The following is a 20,626-nucleotide window of genomic DNA, read 5'->3' as shown; positions in this document are numbered from 1 at the left end:
TGCATATTTCTAGTAAATGGACATTTATACAAAAACTATAGCAGATATTTTTACTTCTTTTTTGTATTTTTTCTCACACTTTGAAAGATATTATAGGGCAAATAGCGCTTATTTTCGTAAGGCCATTTGGTCACAATTCAAGAATCAGCTCATGTAGCTCTTGAAGTAATTGAGGTAGGTTTTCAAAATGAAAATTTTTGTTCTACATGCTGTTAGTACAAGTAAAAAAAGAAGAAAAATAAAAGTTTTTATCAATAGGTTTATTTCGGTAGTGAAAGGGTTAAGTTAATATTGGCTTTGCTCATTAAGTCATAACTAAAAAGGTAAAAAAGAAAAGAAGAACACTGCAAGTTTTTAGACTGAGGTCAAGGGGGTGCCAAATAAACTTATGATCTTTGTCCAGGTCGAGTTCAGGCCAGGTAAATTATATTATTATTATACAGTTATATAGTTTCATTGTACTCTCCATTTTTCTTGATTGTTGTTGAGAAATTCGTTCCATTTATATTAGTAGAATTATTCATTTTAGTTTTATTTGATGATTGATGTTGCTCATGCTGCTGATGTTTACCATTTGGTTTGTAAAAATGATTCAATTGTAATTTATCTTTAGCGATTGCATTAATCTCATTCAAAGGTAAACCATTCAATATGTTACCAATTATGCTGACCTAGAAGAAAAATAAATGTAATCTCCTCCTAATTATTCTAAATAAATTAAGTAATCATGGAATTTTTGAAACAAAAAAAAAAAATTGAGATTTGACCATATTTTAGTAAACCATATAATTTATTAATTTTATCTTTAATTAAATTCATGGGCAAAATTGGCCTTTAATTTAATACGATCCCAGCAAAAACATTGGAAGTTGCTCCACAAACATTTCTTTTAAAGCGCATCTCGGAATCCTATTGGGCAAGTCCCCAAACATTTCTTTTAAAGCGCAACCCGAGATCTCCTATCGATTTTGAAACATCGATAGGAGATTCCGATGCAATCATTTTGGACGAGTCTTAGAAAGTACGGAATTAGGCCGTTTTAAGTGAAAATTTAAGTTTTGAACAATTAAATTTCGCAAAAAATAATAGAAAATCAATAAAAAAGCAAAAAAAAAAATAAAAAAAAATCATCCCCGCTGCACTCTCAAAAAAATCGCTTCTGTAACATATACCCCAAAAACATTTTCAGGATTGGTGCAAACATACACTGGCATACACTGGTAGAAAAAAATTTTAATGAAATTTTTTTGTGTGGATATATTTTTAAGGCGCCAATTGATTACTTCCATTATTTTACTTGCAGCATACTCTATAGGTCTCTCTTTCTAAACACATATATGTTTATAGGCTATTTCTAAATTAATATATGTTTGCATCTAAGCATATTATATTTACAAACAGTTTATGTCCCAAACATAATATGTTCTAACATATTAACATGTATGTCCCAAACATGTTATGCTAGTTTATGAACATTATATGCTTGCACTTAAAAATATTGTGTTAAAAAATGTGTTTTCCAAACATATAATTTTTACGCCCAAACATATGAAAAACAGTCTTTTTCGTCCGTGTGGGATTTGCACCTGTGCCTTTTGACTTTTTCACTTCCATGGAAGTTCTTTTGAGAAGGTTTTGCAAACTACGATAATTTTTATTTTTTGTTGATTTTTAATGGAAAAAATATATTTATGCAAAAATATATGACGAAAAAAAAAAAACAAAATAAAAACGATGTATATATAACATTAAAAAAATATTCTTTTTAGAAAAATAATTAATAAAAAATTTGCCGCGTGAGATGAGATTTGAACCAGCGTTCTTTATTTTTTCATTCATAATAATAAGGAACATCTCAGAGGGTTGTTAGAATCACAAACATTTGAATAGACGTTTTGATGTATCGCTTTCAATGGCGTTTGCGGATGAGTGTGCTAAGGCGTTCTGTTATGGTGCCAACAGACCCAGGTTCAACCAGGTGGAAGTGAAGAAGTTTTTCAATTTGTAAAAATTGCATAATAAGACAATAAAAATGTAACAAAAACTACTGATAAAAACAAGTAAGTAAAGTAGAAAGTCGGGCGGGGCCGACTATGTTATAGTCGGCCACCCTTACTGAATTAGTAAACATATAGGTTTGAGACATAAACCTCATTTCCATATTCAAGAACATTAAGGGGTAAATTTTTATGGGAATTTTGTCATAATCTGATCAGAAATCTCTGATATTATATATAGTTGTAGCTATAGCTAAATTTGCACCTACAGAGTTAGTATACCACTAAGATTGAGTCCATGTGGGCAATAAATCCAAATTCGTGAAAATCGGTCAACATTATTACATAAGAGTTACATGTAATTCTAAATACGATCGGATTAGTTATAAATAATTTGGGAAAATCGATCTGAACCGATTTGGATGATATTTTCCAGGTTTGGGTGAAACCACAGAAGGTTACCTTGTGCTAAATTTGAGTAATATCGGTTAATAAATGTGGCCGCGAAGATCAAAAATAGGGTTATTAGGGACAAATTTTTCAAAATCGGGCGCTACATATATATGGGAGCTATATCTAAATCTGAAACGATTTCGATGATATTTTGCAACTTTGGTTGATACCGCAGAAGGTTATCTTGTGCCAAATTTTAGTAAGATCCGTTGATAAATAAGGGTTTTATGGCCAAATTTGGGAAAATAGGGCGATACATATATATGGGAACTATATCTAAATCTGAACCGATTTCGATGAAAGTGTGCAGACTTGAAGAGTGATGGAAAATATTACATTGCGCCAAATTTTACGACGCTCGGTGAGTAATAAAGCGCAACGTGACTCAATTTGTCGAAATCGGACGATACATATATATTTGATCCGATTTCTTCCAAATTCTAAATAGCGCTCGTCCTTGTGCCTCAAAAACACTCAGTACCAAATTGCATCGAAATCGGTTAATAATTGCGACCGGAATCCTGCGAACAACAAATACATGGACAGATAGACGGACACCAAGCGCTAGATCGACTCAGTAGGTGATTCTGAGTCGATCGGTACCAGGTTGACTGATAAGTCCCCGGTCTAACAAAGAAAAACACATTTTTTTTGTCAAAATTCGTTTTTGTTATTCAACATAGTTCCTTTCAAGAGCGATACAACGATTATAACGGCCTTCCAATTTTTTGATACCATTTTGGTAGTACTCCTTCGGTTTTGCCCCAAAATAGGCCTCAGTTTCGGCGATCACCTCTTCATTGCAGCTAAATTTTTTTCCCTGCGAGCATCCTTTTGAGGTCTGAGAACAAGAAAAAGTCGCTGGGGGCCAGATCTGGAGAATACGGTGGGTGGTGAAGCAATTCGAAGCCCAATCCGTGAATTTTTGCCATCGTTCTCAATGACTTGTGGCACGGTGCGTTGTCTTGGTGGAACAACACTTTTTTCTTCTTCATATGGGGCCGTTTTGCCGCGATTTCGACCTTCAAACGCTCCAATAATGCCATATAATAGTCAATGTTGATGGTTTTTCCCTTCTCAAGATAATCGATAAAAATTATTCCATGCGCATCCCAAAAAACAAAGGCCATTACTTTGCCAGCGGACTTTTGATTCTTTCCACGTTTCGGAGACGGTTCACCGGTCGCTGTCCACTCAGCCGACTGTCGATTGGACTCAGGAGTGTAGTGATGGAGCCATATTTCATCCATTGTCACATATCGACGGAAAAACTCGGGTGTATTACGAGTTAACAGATGCAAACACCACTCAGAATCATCAACACGTTGTTGTTTTTGGTCAAATGTGAGCTCGCGCGGCACCCATTTTGCACAGAGCTTCCGCATATCCAAATATTGATGAATGATATGACCAACACGTTCCTTTGATATCTTTAGGGCCTCTGCTATCTCGATCAACTTCATTTTACGGTCATTCAAAATTATTTTGTGGATTTTTTTGATGTTGTCGTCGGTAACCACCTCTTTCGGGCGTCCACTGCGTTCACCGTCCTCCGTGCTTATTTCACCACGCTTGAATTTTGCATACCAATCAATTATTGTTGATTTCCCTGGGGCAGAGTCCGGAAACTCATTATCATGCCAAGTTTTTGCTTCCACTGTATTTTTTCCCTTCAGAAAACAGTTTTTTATCAAAACACGAAATTCCTTTTTTTTCCATTTTCTTCACAATAACAAAAGTTGCTTCATAAAAGACGCTCTATCTCACAAACTAATTGACTAACAGATGTCAAATTTTGACACGAATCATTTGAAGGTTGGTACTAAAGGGTGATTTGTTAAGAGCTTGATAACTTTTTTTAAAAAAAAAAAACGCATAAAATTTGCAAAATCTCATCGGTTCTTTATTTGAAACGTTAGATTGGTCCATGACATTTACTTTTTGAAGATAATTTCATTTAAATGTTGACCGCGGCTGCGTCTTAGGTGGTCCATTCGGAAAGTCCAATTTTGGGCAACTTTTTCGAGCATTTCGGCCGGAATAGCCCGAATTTCTTCGGAAATGTTGTCTTCCAAAGCTGGAATAGTTGCTGGCTTATTTCTGTAGACTTTAGACTTGACGTAGCCCCACAAAAAATAGTCTAAAGGCGTCAAATCGCATGATCTTGGTGGCCAACTTACCGGTCCATTTCTTGAGATGAATTGTTCTCCGAAGTTTTCCCTCAAAATGGCCATAGAATCGCGAGCTGTGTGGCATGTAGCGCCATCTTGTTGAAACCACATGTCAACCAAGTTCAGTTCTTCCATTTTTGGCAACAAAAAGTTTGTTAGCATCGAACGATAGCGATCGCCATTCACCGTAACGTTGCGTCCAACAGCATCTTTGAAAAAATACGGTCCAATGATTCCACCAGCGTACAAACCACACCAAACAGTGCATTTTTCGGGATGCATGGGCAGTTCTTGAACGGCTTCTGGTTGCTCTTCACTCCAAATGCGGCAATTTTGCTTATTTACGTAGCCATTCAACCAGAAATGAGCCTCATCGCTGAACAAAATTTGTCGATAAAAAAGCGGATTTTCTGCCAACTTTTCTAGGGCCCATTCACTGAAAATTCGACGTTGTGGCAGATCGTTCGTCTATTCATGATGAAATGTCAAAGCATACTGAGCATCTTTCTCTTTGACACCATGTCTGAAATCCCACGTGATCTGTCAAATACTAATGCATGAAAATCCTAACCTCAAAAGAATCACCCTTTACATGGACAGATAGACGAACACCAAGCGCTAGATCGACTCAGTAGGTGATTCTGAGTCGATCGATACCAGGTTGACTGATAAGTCCCCGGTCTAACAAAGAAAAACACATTTTTTTTGTCAAAATTCGTTTTTATTATTCAACATAGTTCCTTTCAAGAGCGATACAACGATTATAACGGCCTTCCAATTTTTTGATACCATTTTGGTAGTACTCCTTCGGTTTTGCCCCAAAATAGGCCTCAGTTTCGGCGATCACCTCTTCATTGCAGCTAAATTTTTTTCCCTGCGAGCATCCTTTTGAGGTCTGAGAACAAGAAAAAGTCGCTGGGGGCCAGATCTGGAGAATACGGTGGGTGGTGAAGCAATTCGAAGCCCAATCCGTGAATTTTTGCCATCGTTCTCAATGACTTGTGGCACGGTGCGTTGTCTTGGTGGAACAACACTTTTTTCTTCTTCATATGGGGCCGTTTTGCCGCGATTTCGACCTTCAAACGCTCCAATAATGCCATATAATAGTCAATGTTGATGGTTTTTCCCTTCTCAAGATAATCGATAAAAATTATTCCATGCGCATCCCAAAAAACAAAGGCCATTACTTTGCCAGCGGACTTTTGATTCTTTCCACGTTTCGGAGACGGTTCACCGGTCGCTGTCCACTCAGCCGACTGTCGATTGGACTCAGGAGTGTAGTGATGGAGCCATATTTCATCCATTGTCACATATCGACGGAAAAACTCGGGTGTATTACGAGTTAACAGATGCAAACACCACTCAGAATCATCAACACGTTGTTGTTTTTGGTCAAATGTGAGCTCGCGCGGCACCCATTTTGCACAGAGCTTCCGCATATCCAAATATTGATGAATGATATGACCAACACGTTCCTTTGATATCTTTAGGGCCTCTGCTATCTCGATCAACTTCATTTTACGGTCATTCAAAATTATTTTGTGGATTTTTTTGATGTCGTCGGTAACCACCTCTTTCGGGCGTCCACTGCGTTCACCGTCCTCCGTGCTTATTTCACCACGCTTGAATTTTGCATACCAATCAATTATTGTTGATTTCCCTGGGGCAGAGTCCGGAAACTCATTATCATGCCAAGTTTTTGCTTCCACTGTATTTTTTCCCTTCTGAAAACAGTTTTTTATCAAAACACGAAATTCCTTTTTTTTTCCATTTTCTTCACAATAACAAAAGTTGCTTCATAAAAGACGCTCTATCTCACAAACTAATTGACTAACAGATGTCAAATTTTGACACGAATCATTTGAAGGTTGGTACTAAAGGGTGATTTGTTAAGAGCTTGATAACTTTTTTTAAAAAAAAAAAACGCATAAAATTTGCAAAATCTCATCGGTTCTTTATTTGAAACGTTAGATTGGTCCATGACATTTACTTTTTGAAGATAATTTCATTTAAATGTTGACCGCGGCTGCGTCTTAGGTGGTCCATTCGGAAAGTCCAATTTTGGGCAACTTTTTCGAGCATTTCGGCCGGAATAGCCCGAATTTCTTCGGAAATGTTGTCTTCCAAAGCTGGAATAGTTGCTGGCTTATTTCTGTAGACTTTAGACTTGACGTAGCCCCACAAAAAATAGTCTAAAGGCGTCAAATCGCATGATCTTGGTGGCCAACTTACCGGTCCATTTCTTGAGATGAATTGTTCTCCGAAGTTTTCCCTCAAAATGGCCATAGAATCGCGAGCTGTGTGGCATGTAGCGCCATCTTGTTGAAACCACATGTCAACCAAGTTCAGTTCTTCCATTTTTGGCAACAAAAAGTTTGTTAGCATCGAACGATAGCGATCGCCATTCACCGTAACGTTGCGTCCAACAGCATCTTTGAAAAAATACGGTCCAATGATTCCACCAGCGTACAAACCACACCAAACAGTGCATTTTTCGGGATGCATGGGCAGTTCTTGAACGGCTTCTGGTTGCTCTTCACTCCAAATGCGGCAATTTTGCTTATTTACGTAGCCATTCAACCAGAAATGAGCCTCATCGCTGAACAAAATTTGTCGATAAAAAAGCGGATTTTCTGCCAACTTTTCTAGGGCCCATTCACTGAAAATTCGACGTTGTGGCTCGTTAGTAAGTCTATTCATGATGAAATGTCAAAGCATACTGAGCATCTTTCTCTTTGACACCATGTCTGAAATCCCACGTGATCTGTCAAATACTAATGCATGAAAATCCTAACCTCAAAAGAATCACCCTTTATATAAAAATAATATGCATTTAATACTAGCGACGCCATCTATGTGTCAAACCGGGGACTTATCAGCCAACCTGTTATATATTTTATGTGGTCTAAAATCAATATTTCTGGTAGGCACATATTTTGGAAGATCAAATGGACAAACGGACGGATGGACACCAAGCGCTAGATCGACTTAGGAGTTGATTCCGAGTCGATCGGTACATATTTTATTATACCCTGACCACTACACGCAAAAAAATAATTCTTTCCTCCCAAACGAAATTTTAGACAAATAAAGTTCGTTTCTTTTTTGCTTTTCGCTGTAAGGAAGTGTATTTGGAAGAAAAGTATATACTTTTTGTGATAAACATTTATTCTTTTCCAGGATGTAACAACAATTTCATAAAGACTAACTAAAAAAAAATTTTCTTGCTAATTGCATTTTCCCTCACATCTTTCTCACATCCACGAGTTTTTTTAGTTCTTAACACCTTTTCCTGTAATACCAACAATGTAGAAGAAATTATACGAATTTATAAATTTTCAATTTTTTCTTACCTTTCGCCTGGACGGAGAATCAAACCGTGGACCATGCACTTTGTAAGCCAACACACTAACCACTGAGCTATGTACCTGTTATGGTCATCAATAGATAATTATCCATAGAAGTTATATTTATATAGCATAGCTTGCGGCGCCCACGAACCGAATAAACAAAGTTTATTTAACAGAAACAAACATTTAGTTTGGCACCGTGGAGCAGTGGTTGCTACGTCCGACTTGCATGCCAAGGGTCGTGGGTTCGATCCCTGCTTCGACCAAAGTTTTTTTTTTTACATACATTCCACATATGTTCTGAAGATTCCGAAAAAATGTTCAACATTACATTGTACTATATTAAATTTTGAACTGTAAAATGTGTTTTATTAAAGACCAAAAGTCAGAAAAGAACAGTGTTTGATATAAACGAAATGGACTCTTTTGTTGTTTCAAAAATAACTTTTTTTATTGAAAAAATAAAAACTTTGTAACAAACGAAGTTTTTGGTGATAAAAGTTTAAAATTTTCGAATTTTCAAAAAACTCTAACAAAAGCAAAACGTTTTCGGTACACGTTTTCCAAACGTTTTTTTTTTCTTTGCGTGTATGTGGTTTAGGGTATAATAAAAAGTGAAATTGGATTTTTTGTTTTTGTTTTTTTAAATTTCTTTATCCAAATGAACTTCCAAGGCACAACTTCTAAAGCATAGAATCCAGAAATGGAGTTCTTTCGTCCTATGACAAGCCCATGTACACGCAAAGAAAAAAAAACGTTTGGAAAACGTGTACCGAAAACGTTTATCTTTTGTTAGAGTTTTTTGAATTGCTTCGAAAATTTTAAACTTTTATCACCAAAAAAATTCGTTTGTTACAAAGTTTTTATTTTTTCAATAAAACAAGTTATTTTTGAAACAACAAAAGAGTCCATTTCGTTTATATCAAACACTGTTCTTTTCTGACTTTTGGTCTTTAATAAAACACATTTTACAGTTCAAAATTTAATATAGTACAATGTAATGTTGAACATTTTTTCGAAATCTTCCGAACATATGTAGAATGTATGTAAAAAAAAAAAACATTGGTCGAAGCGGGAATCGAACCCACGACCCTTGGCATGAGAGTCAGACGTAGCAACCACTGCTCCACGGTGCTAAACTAAATGTTTGTTTCTGTTAAATAAACTTTGTTTATTCGGTTCGTGGGCGCCGCAAGCTATGCTATATAAATATAACTTATATGGATAATTATCTATTGATGACCATAACAGGTACATAGCTCAGTGGTTAGTGTGTTGGCTTACAAAGTGCATGGTCCGCTGTTCGATTCTCCGTACAGGCGAAAGGTAAAATAATTTTAAAAATTTATAAATTCGTATAATTTCTTCTACATTGTTGGTATTACAGGAAAAGGTGTTAAGAACTAAAAAAAACTCGTGGATGTGAGAAAGATGTGAGGGAAAATGCAATTAGCAAGAAATTTTTTTTTTAGTTAGTCTTTATGATATTGTTGTTACATCCTGGAAAAGAATAAATGTTTATCACAAAAAGTATATACTTTTCTTCCAAATACACTTCCTTACAGCGAAAAGCAAATAAGAAACGAACTTTGTTTGTCTAAAATTTCGTTTGGGAGGAAAGAATTATTTTTTTGCGTGTAAAATTCATTAGAGATGATCCAAGTTTGCACTACTTCCGGATTACAACTGGGAGATCCAAACTCTTTTTTTGCTGGGATTTTTAATCATCAATTAAAAATTGTATTTTCCCAATTTATTTAAGCAATTCAAAGGGCTTAAAATGTTGATTTAGCGAATAGAGATCAGTTCCTGATGAAGTAATTGAACGTAATTGCAAAATATTGAACAATAAAGAAATCTGATGTATAATATAAAAACGATCTCAAACTTGACAATTTCTCTTCTAAATGACTTTTAATTTAATACGATTTTCAAATCAATTAAAATTTAAATTTGATTTAAAAAGGAAATATGAGTAAACTATTTCGATTTTATTTTAATTTCATTTTTTTTACCTCTAATTTCGACCATTTATGTGACAGTCCAAAGGCATCTGACCTTAAAGCTAAATTTGCAAATGCCTGTAATCGATCCTGAGGGCAATTTTCAATTAATCCAATCCATTCAGCAGCTTCTCTAGAATAAATAAAATTCATGTCGTTACTATCCATTTGTTATAGCTGAAACGAAAGCTTGATTGAGAGGTTAAGGCGGCGTAACTGCAAACATGTTTAGAGTACGCTCAGTGGGACTATTGGAATCATAACGGGACACTTGGACCTCAGGGCACACTTGCACCGTATATGTGTAATAAATTATAGTTTATGCAGGGCATGTGGAGACGACTAAGAGATACTTGAACATTTTCTGTGTCACTGCCCGGCATTTACAGATATAGGTCCCAACATTTGCGAGTCGAAAATATTCCAAATTTAAACCGATTGAAGGGAATGGAAACAACATAAGGAATTTGTCGAAAGCACAGAATTCTCGAAATATGCATGAGGTTATAATAATAATCTTGAGCACACAACAAGCCGATTGCTGGCTTAGGTGTACGTCATATCGATGTCTACATTCCAAAGTGCGCTACGTCTAAAAAGTGAATTTTACAGGAAACAAGAAACAAGTTTTGTTTTTTTGAAATTTCTCAAACCCCGTATAAGACATTCCCTAATTTTCGGCCTTAAAATCATATTTTTTATAAATTTTTTTAGTAAAGGGTGATACGGTCAAAATTTGGTCAATATAAACTTAACGTATTTCTTTCAATTTTGCATTTAAAAAACCTGAACACCTCTCATTTTGAAGGTGTGTGTGTAGAATGTTGCTCCTATTTTGATTTTGGAATTCACTCTTCAGTTGTCAAAATGCCGTCCAAGCAAGAAGAGCAGAGTATCAAAATTTTGCTCGCGCATCGCGAAAATCCGAGCTACTCGCACGCAAAGCTGGTAAAATCGCTAAAAGTTGCCAAATCAACCGTTACAAATGTAATTAAAGTGTTTGGGGAACGTTTGTCGACAGGCAGGAAGTCTGGATCGGGGGGAAATCGAAAACCGGAAGCCGCTGAGACGACAAAGAAAGTTGCCGGTAGTTTCAAGCCAAACCCTAACCTCTCTCTCCGAGATGCCGCAAATAAGCTGGGTGTATCGTCTACAACCGTGCATCGAGCCAAAAAACGAGCCGGACTATCGACTTACAAGAAGGTAGTGACTCCAAATCGCGATGATAAACAAAATACGACGGCCAAAGCGCGATCCCGGAGGCTGTACACGACGATGCTGACGAAGTTTGACTGCGTGGTAATGGACGACGAAACCTACGTCAAAGCCGACTACAAGCAGCTTCCGGGACAGGAGTTTTATACGGCAAAAGGAAGGGGAAAGGTAGCAGATATTTTCAAGCACATAAAACTGTCAAAGTTCGCAAAGAAATATCTTGTTTGGCAAGCCATCTGTACCTGTGGCTTGAAAAGCAACATTTTCATAGCTTCCGGGACTGTCAACCAAGAAATTTACGTGAAAGAGTGTTTGAATAAACGTCTGCTGCCTTTCCTGAAGAAACACGGTTGTTCCATACTGTTTTGGCCGGATTTGGCATCTTGCCATTACGGTAAAAAGGCCGCCACGGTGGTACGCCGCCAACAACGTGCAGGTGGTTCCCAAGGACAAGAACCCTCCCAACACGCCAGAGCTCAGCCCAATTGAGAAATACTGGGCTATTGTCAAGCGGAACCTATAGAAGACCAAAAAAACTGCTAAGGACGAGCAGCAGATCAAGGCAAACTGGCTTTCTGCGGTGGCTGTACAAAATCTGATGGCAGGCATCAAGCTTGAGGCCCGGCAATTCGGATTTGGAAAAGCAAAAGCCTAACTGAAGATTTTTCCTGAATTTTATACTAATTGAACTTGAAAAAGAAATTTAATTTGATTTTTTAAATAAACGATTTCACCGATTTACACGCGTTTTCCCTTGACCAAATTTTGACCGTGTCACCCTTTATGTACGAACTCAAAATAGTGATAATAGAACATGGCTAAAAATGACTTAGACCGAACAAAGCTTTTTGCCCTTTTTGGATTGGACAATTTTAAAAACTTTAGACACAGGCTAAGTACAATATTAACCATAACTTTTGATAGAAATGTCCAATAAATTCGAAATTTTGACATGATGCAATTCACATCAATCCGAATAAAAAACAGCGAACTTCATCAAAACATGCTAAGTCGACTTAGCGTACTCTGGAATGAGGGCATCGATATGACACGAGACGGAATCAAGATATTTGGAAAAATGTTTGACACTCATGTCGGTCAAATATTTGCCTAGTGTGAACATAGCCTTACGTTTTTAATTAAAAACAAGTATATACAGCACTAAGTTCGGCCGGGCCGAACCTTAAATACCCACCACCATGAACCAAATATTAGGGTTTCCTTTGAAATTTTAGGAGGGCTTGAGGACTTGAGGACACTTCCCGAAGATAAATTTAAAGATTTCACCTATGAGGACTATATCAGATTCTGGATTTATAAGAACCATTTTTGTTTGAGTTTTAGAGGAATCATTAACATCTCTTGTACGTGTGCAAGAAAATTATAAAATAACGTCTTGATTTGAAATCTTAAATCTGTAGAAGTAAAATCTGGAAATTTTACATTGAGTTTCAAGCAATTCAAGTGAAGTCGGTCTATATGGAGGCATTACCAAATGGACCGAGCCTAAAATACCAGAATATTTACAATTTCAGGCAAATCAGATAAAAATTACGGTTTCTAGAAACCCAAGGAGTTAAATCGGGAGATCGTTCTTATGGGGGCTATACTAAAACATGGACCGATACTCACCGTTTCCGGCACACCTCTTTATGACCCGAAAATACCCCTAGATTTCCAATTTCAGGCAAATAGGATAAAAACTTCGGATTCTAGAAGCCCAAGAAGTAAAATCGGGAAATCGGTCTATATGGGGGCTATACCAAAATATGGACCGATACTCACCATTTTCAGCACACCTCTTTATGGTCCGAAAATACCCCTAGATTTCCAATCTCAGACAAATTGGATAAAAACTACGCTTTCTATAAGCCCAAGACCTCAAATCGGGAGGTCGTTTAATATGGGGACCATACCAAAACATGGACCGATACTCACAATTTTTGGCACACGTATTTGTGGTCCTACAATACCTCTAGATTTCCAATTTCAGGTAAATTGAATAAAAACTGCGGTTTCTATAAGCCCAAGAAGTAAAATCGGGAGATCGGTCTATATGGGGGCTATACCAAAACATGGACCGATACTCACCATTTTTTGGCACACCTCTTTATGGTCATAAAATACCTCCAGATTTCAAATTTCAGGCAAATTGGATAAAAACTACGATTTCTATAAGCCCAAGAAGTAAAATCGGGAGATCGGTCTATATGGGGGCTATACCAAAACATGGACCGATACTCACCATTTTTGGCACACCTCTTTATGGTCATAAAATACCTCCAGATTTCAAATTTCAGACAAATTGGATAAAAACTACGATTTCTATAAGCCCAAGACCCCAAATCGGGAGGTCGGTTTATATGGGGACTATATCAAAACCTGGACCGATATAACCCATCTTCGAACTTGACCTGCCTGCAGACAAAACCTCGTCGTACAAAATTTCAGCACGATTGCTTTATTATTGAAGACGCTACAGCGTGATTACAACAGACAGACAGACAGACAGACGGACATCGTTATATCGTCTTAGAATTTCTCCCTGATCAAGAATATATATACTTTATATAGTCGGAAATCGATATTTCGATGTGTTACAAACGGAATGACAAACTTATTATACCCCCATCACCATTCTATGTTGGTGGGTATAATTAATTGAGTTTTGCAATCAACATCAATTACAATTTTAATTGAATCAATTAAAGAAATAAAATTTTGACATAAATTTCTGTAAAAATAAAATTTTTTGTCAACAGTAAAATGTTGACAAAATTTTTTATGGAAATAAAATTTTGAAAAATTGTTTATGGAAATAAAATTTTGAGAAAATTTTCTATGGAAATAAAGTTTTGAGAAAATTTTCTATAGAAATAAAATTTTGAAAAAATTTTCTATAGAAGTAAAATTTTGACAAAATTATCTATAGACATAAAATGTTGACAAAATGTTCGATGGAAATAAAATATTGAGAAAATTTTTATTGAAATAATATATTGAGAAAATTTTCTATGGAAATAAATTTTTGACAAAATTTTCTATAGAAATACAATTTTGACCAAATTTTCTGTAAAAATAAAATTTCGATAAAATTTTCTATAGAAATCAAATGTTGACAAAATTTTCTTTAGAAATAAAGTGTTGACAAAATTTTCAGTAAAAATAAAATTTCGACAAAATTTTCAATAGAAATAAAATTTTGTTGTTTTTTTGATTTCAGCTTAAAACCATGCATTGACTAAACTACAAGTGTAGCTTAACCAACAGAGGAAAAAAATGTTTGTCAAATATATTTGGGCAAAGCCCTATAGACTGCAAGATGGTTGGATGGACGCACGTTTCGGAATTACCACATTCCTCATCAGCATCCTCTACTTGCAGCAAAACTATCAACCAATTATCAGAATAAATTCAGACAGTTCATTAAACCCAACAATGAACCACACTTGAACCTTCCGAAAAAAGGTTTTACATTGATAGCCGGCTTATGCCGAAATAAATTTGTACAAACATATCTCTTTTCCTTTGCCACCATTGGTTAAGCTACACTTGTAGTTTAGTCAATACATGGTTTTAAGCTGAAATCAAAAAAAAAAAAATTGTATGCCCAATTAAAATTGTGATTGTTACTATCATTTTCGTGATTGAAGATATTTCAATTAAAAAACGAATTGCATCAATTTCGTGACTGGATCAGAACAAAATGTAAAAAAGCAAATTATTTCCTCTGAAACAGGGAACGAAGTTTCCTCTTATTTGTAGAGTTAAGAGGCAAAAAAACCTTAGTCTAGAATTTCGTTTCGCAGAAAATAAATTACTTATTCGCACTGGATAAAATTTTTTGCAGTGTATATAATATATGAATTTTACGAATTGTTTTTCACTAGTCGAACAATTACAAAAATATAACAGTAGACAGGAACTGCAGATTTTTTGGAGACTTTTTGGTTACAAATGTTCATAACGTACATTTGTAACCAAAAAGTCTCCAAAAAATCTCTCCTCTTTTTTGCATTTCATTCAATTTAATGAATTAGTCAGAAAAACCAAAGTATTACCAAACAATTTTTTAATTTATTTTTAATCTTACCTAAATGCATCAGAGTGTATATTCTCAATATCCGTAACATTGAGATAACATAAAATTTCACCCATTGCCCTCAAATCATATTCGGAATAGGTTAAGGGATTTTTACCCGACCATTCGTTGCGTACTTTACTGGCAATCACCTTTAATTGTTCGGCATTGAAACCACTTTGATATTCCTTCAAAAGCATTGTAGTTCGTATAGCACCGAAAACTGAGATAATATCAATATTTTCAAAACTAATATTTCGTAGATCTTCTACGGGTATAGCTGTTAACGAATAGCTCATAGCTTTATAAGCTTCTGCTGGCACATTTTCTATTTCATCAAAAGCCTATATAAAAAAAATAAAATTTATTTATTATTAATCTACTAAAATGTCCACGATTTCTATAGTAAATTGTTCAAAAATCACTTTTTCATTTCCTTACCAATTTCACCAAACGCCATATATTTTCACTCATCTCCTTGGAGGCAGTTTCACCGCTTACAATGGCTAAGCATTGGCGTAAGTATTCCCATTGAATATTTTTCATATTTTCATCCTGTAAAGTTTCACGACAATAGCCTTCACTATATACTGATGTACTAAAGACAATGAGGAATATTGTAAATTTTATTGTAATACTTATGCAAGTCAACTCCATTACTCTCTTCCAATGTCTCTAATAGAATGTGCCTTACTTTAGAAAATTTTCTTACAATGCCTATTTCAGTCGTGGCATTTATTATGCATTGCCATTGCTTGATTAATTGTCAGTTTTACAATTGCATTTGATGGTTTTGTTCTATAGTCGCATTTTTTTTTTTATTTATTTTGCCAGTCACCGATGTAAAAGTGTGGGTACAGGATACGCAATTCTCTCTTGAATTTTAGATGTAAAATTTTAACAAAATTTTCTATAGATTTCTATATAATAAAATTTTGACAAAATATTCTATAGAAATAAAATTTTGACAAAATTTTCTATATAAATAAAATTTGTAGACAATCTTCTATAAAAATAAAATTTTGAGAAAATTTTCTATAAAAATAAAATTTTGACAAAATTTTCTATAAAAATAAGATTTTGACAACATTTTTTATAGAAATAAAATTTTGACAAAATTTTCTACAGAAATAAAATTTTGAAAAATTTTCTACAGAAATGAACTTTTGACAAAATTTGCTTTAGAAATTAAATTTTGACCAAATTTGCTATAGAAATAAAATTTTGACAAAATTTTCTATAGAAAAAAACTTTTGACAAAATTTGCTATAGAAATAAAATTTGATACATTTTTCTGTAGAAATAAAATTTTGTCAAATTTTTCCATAGAAACAAAATTTTGACAAAATTTGCTATAGAAATTAAATTTTGACCAAATTTGCTATAGAAATAAAATTTTGACCAAATTTTCTACAGAAATAAAATTTTAACAAAATTTTGTATAGAAATAAAATTTTCTATAGAAATTAAAGTTTTCTATAAAAATAAAATTTTAACAAAATTTTCTATAGAAATAAAATTTTGACAAAATTTTCTATATAAATAAAATTTTGACAAAATTTTCTATATAAATAAAATTTTGACCAAATTTACTATAGAAATAAAATTGTACAAACATTTGCTACAGAAATAAAATTTTAACAAATTTTTCTATAGAAATAAAATTTGGACAAAATTTTCTATAGAAATAAAATTTGACAATTTTTCCATGGAAATAAAATTTTGACAAAATTTGCTTTAGAAATAAAATTTTGACAAAATTTTCTATAGAAATAAAATTTTGACAAAATTTTCCATAGAAGTAAAATTTTGACAAAATTTTCTATAGAAATAAAATTTTCACAAAACTTTCTATAGAAATAAAATTTTGACAAAATTTTCCATTTAAATAAAATTTTGAGAAAATTTCCTAGAGAAATAAAATTTTGAGAAAATTTTCCAAAGAAATAAAATTTTGACAAAATTTTCTGTAGTAGAAATAAAATTTGACAAAATTGTCTGTATTAGAAATAAATTTTTGACAAAGTTTACTACAGAAATAAAATTTTGACAAAATTTTCTATACAAATAAAATTTAGAGAACATTTTCTTTAGAAATAAAATTTTAAAAAATTTTTCTATAGAAATAAAATTTTGACAAAATTTGCTATAGAAATAAAATTTTGACCAAATTTGCTACATAAATAAAATGTTGACCAAATAAAATTTTGACAAAATTTTCTATAGAAGTAAATTTTTGACACAATTTTCTATAGAAATAAAATTTTGACAAAATTTTCTGTAGTAGAAATAAAATTTTGAAAAATTTTCTATAGAAATAAAATTTTGACCAAATTTGCTACAGAAATAAAATGTTGACCAAATTTGCTATAGAAATAAAATTTTGACCATATTTTATATAGAAATAAAATTTTGACAAAATTTTCCATAGAAGTAAAATTTTGACAAAATTTTCCATAGAAGTAAAATTTTGACAAAATTTTCCATAGAAGTATAATTTTGACAAAATTTTCTATAGAAATAAAATTTTGACAAATTTTCTATAGGAATAAAATTTTGAAAAAATATTCTATAGAAATAAAATTTTGACACAATTTTCTATAGTAGAAATAAAATTTTGACAAAATTTTCTGTAGAAATAAAATTTTGAAAACATTTTCTATATAAATAAAATTTTGAGACAATTTTCTATAGAAATAAAATTTTGACCAAATTTGCTATAGAAATAAAATTTTGACCAAATTTGCTACAGAAATAAAATTTTGACCAAATTTGCTATAGAAATAAAATTTTTACCAAATTTGCTACAGAAATAAAATTTTGACCAAATTTGCTATAGAAATAAAAATTTGACAAAATTTTATATAGAAATAAAATTTTGACAAAATTTTCTATAAAAATAAAATTTTGAGAAAATTTTCTAGAGAAATAAAATTTTGACAAAATTTTCTGTAGTAGAAATAAAATTTTGACAAAATTGTCTGTAGTAGAAATAAAATTTGACAAACTTTACTATAGAAACAAAATTTTGACAAAATTTTCTATACAAATAAAATTTGCACAAAATTTTCTATAGAAATAAAATTTCGACAAAATTTTCTATAGAAATAAAATTTTAACAAATTTTTCTATAGAAATAAAATGTTGACAAAATTTGCTATAGAAATAAAATTTTGACCAAATTTGCTACAGAAATAAAATTTTGACCAAATTTGCTATAGAAATAAAATTTTGACAAAATTTTATATAGAAATAATATTTTGACAAAATTTTCTATATAAATAAAATTGTACAAACATTTGCTATAGAAATAAAATTTTGACAAATATTTCTGTAGTAGAAATAAAATTTTGACAACGTTTTCTGTAGTAGAAATAATATTTTGACAAAGTTTACTATAGAAATAAAATTTTGACAAAATTTTCTATACAAATAATATTTAGAGAAATTTTTCTATACAAATAAAATTTAGAGAAAATTTTCTACAGAAATAAAACTTCGACCAAATTTTCTATAGAAATAAAATTTTGACAAATTTTTCTATATAAATAAAATGTTGACCAAATTTGCTATAGAAATAAATTTGTACAAACATACAGAAATAAAATTTTGACAATTTTTGTCCAAATTTTTCTATAGAAATAAAATTTGACAAATTTTTCTATAGAAATAAAATTTTGACAAAATTTTCTATAGAAATAAAATTTTGACAAAATTTTCTATATAAATAAAATTTTGACAAAGTTTACTATAGAAATAAAATTTTGACAAAATTTGCTATAGAAATAAAATTTTGACAAAATTTTCGATATAATTAAAATTTCGACCAAATTTTTTATAAAAATAAAATTTTGACAAATTTTTCTATAGAAATAAAATTTTGACCAAATTTGCTATATATAGATTTAAAAGTTGGACAAAATTTTCTATAGAAATAAAATTTTGAGAAAATTTTCTATAAAAATAAAATTTGGTTTTAAGCTGAGATCAAACAAAAAAAAAAACAAAAACAAACAAAACGAATGAAAATAGAGGAAGCACGCTCAAAAACAAACCCAGCCAACTACATTCAAATTGATGATTTGAGTTTGACAAAGGAAAAGAGATATGCTTGCAAATTTGTTTAGGCAGTAGCCGACTATCAAACCTTTTTTCGGAAGGTTCAAGTGTAGTTCACTTTGGGTTGAGTGAATTACCCGAATTTATTCTGATAATTGGTTGATAGTTTTGCTGCAAGTAGAGGATGCTGATGAGGAATGTGGTAATTCCGAAACAGCTGTACATCCAATCATTTTGCAGTCTATAGGGCTTTGCCCAAGTAAATTCGACAAGCATACTTTTCCTCTGTTGGTTTTAAGCTGAGATCAAAAACAACAAAAAAACAAGTATACACGGCCGTAAGTTCGGCCAGGCCGAAGCTTATGTACCCTCCATCATGGATTGCGTAGAAACTTCTTCTAAACACTGCCATCCACAATCGAATTACTTAAGTTGCGGTAACGCTAGCCGATGGCAAAGTATCTTAAAACCTCCTAACACCATCTTCTAAATTGTATGTAAGTCCATACGTGGTATATATTAAATCAAAAAATATCGATCCAATACGTATATAATTCAGTTTGACAAAGTAGACATAAAATTTTGACAAAATTTTCTACAGAAATAAAATTTTAACAAAATTTTCTATAGAAATAAAATTTTCACAAAATTTTCTATAGAAATAAAAATTTTGACAAAAATTTCTACAGAAATAAAATTTTAACAAAATTTTCTATAGAAATAAAGTTTTGACAAAATTTTCTATAGAAATAAAATCTTGGTAGATTATTTTTGGCTCGAGTGGCAACCATGATTATGAAAAAAATTTGAACAAAATTTTCTATAGAAATAAAATTTTGACAAAATTTTCTATAGAAATAAAATTTTGAAAATGATGAAAATTTTATTATGAACCGAATAAAATTTTAACAAAATTTTCTATAGAAATAAAGTTTTGACAAAATTTTCTATAGAAATAAAATCTTGGTAGATTATTTGTGGCTCGAGTGGCAACCGTGATTATGAACCGAATAAAATTTGAATAAAATTATCTATAGAAATAAAATTTTGACAAAATTTTCTATAGAAATAAAATTTTGAAAATGATGAAAATTTTATTATGAACCGAATAAAATTTTAATAAAATTTTCTCTAGAAATAAAATTTTGACAAAATTTTCTATAGAAATAAAATTTTGACAAAATTTTCTATAGAAATAAAAGTTTGACAAAATTTTCTATAGAAATAAAATTTTGGTAGATTATTTGTGGCTCTAGTGGCAACCATGAATATGAACCGATATGGACCAATTTTTGTG

The 20,626-nt window shown here is 32.3% G+C and overlaps 1 protein-coding gene across 1 annotated transcript; it reads right to left on the bottom strand.

Moving 5' to 3' along the window:
* Positions 1-164: 164 nt before the first annotated feature.
* Positions 165-15,927, bottom strand: LOC142231407 (uncharacterized). The gene is made up of 4 exons (XM_075302015.1): positions 15,712-15,927; positions 15,283-15,614; positions 9,987-10,107; positions 165-671 (listed from the first exon to the last, which is right to left on the bottom strand). Exons 1-4 carry the CDS (start codon positions 15,925-15,927, stop codon positions 444-446), a joined length of 897 nt encoding a protein of 298 aa, XP_075158130.1. The 3' UTR covers positions 165-443.
* Between the last annotated feature and the right edge of the window lie 4,699 nt (positions 15,928-20,626).

Source organism: Haematobia irritans, chromosome 3, assembly GCF_050003625.1.
Source record: "Haematobia irritans isolate KBUSLIRL chromosome 3, ASM5000362v1, whole genome shotgun sequence".
In the NCBI taxonomy this organism is placed as follows: domain Eukaryota; kingdom Metazoa; phylum Arthropoda; class Insecta; order Diptera; family Muscidae; genus Haematobia; species Haematobia irritans.
This window is presented reverse-complemented; position numbering and strand designations above follow the sequence as displayed.

Coding starts and splice junctions, on each gene's coding strand:
- LOC142231407 (XM_075302015.1), bottom strand. CDS start 15,927: ATGGAGTTGACTTGCATAAGTATTACAATAAAATTTACAATATTCCTC. Junction 10,108..15,282: donor ATACACTCTGATGCATTTAG/GTAAGATTAAAA, acceptor TATTTATTCTAG/AGAAGCTGCTGAATGGATTG. Junction 672..9,986: donor ATAAATGGTCGAAATTAGAG/GTAAAAAAAATG, acceptor TTTTTCTTCTAG/GTCAGCATAATTGGTAACAT.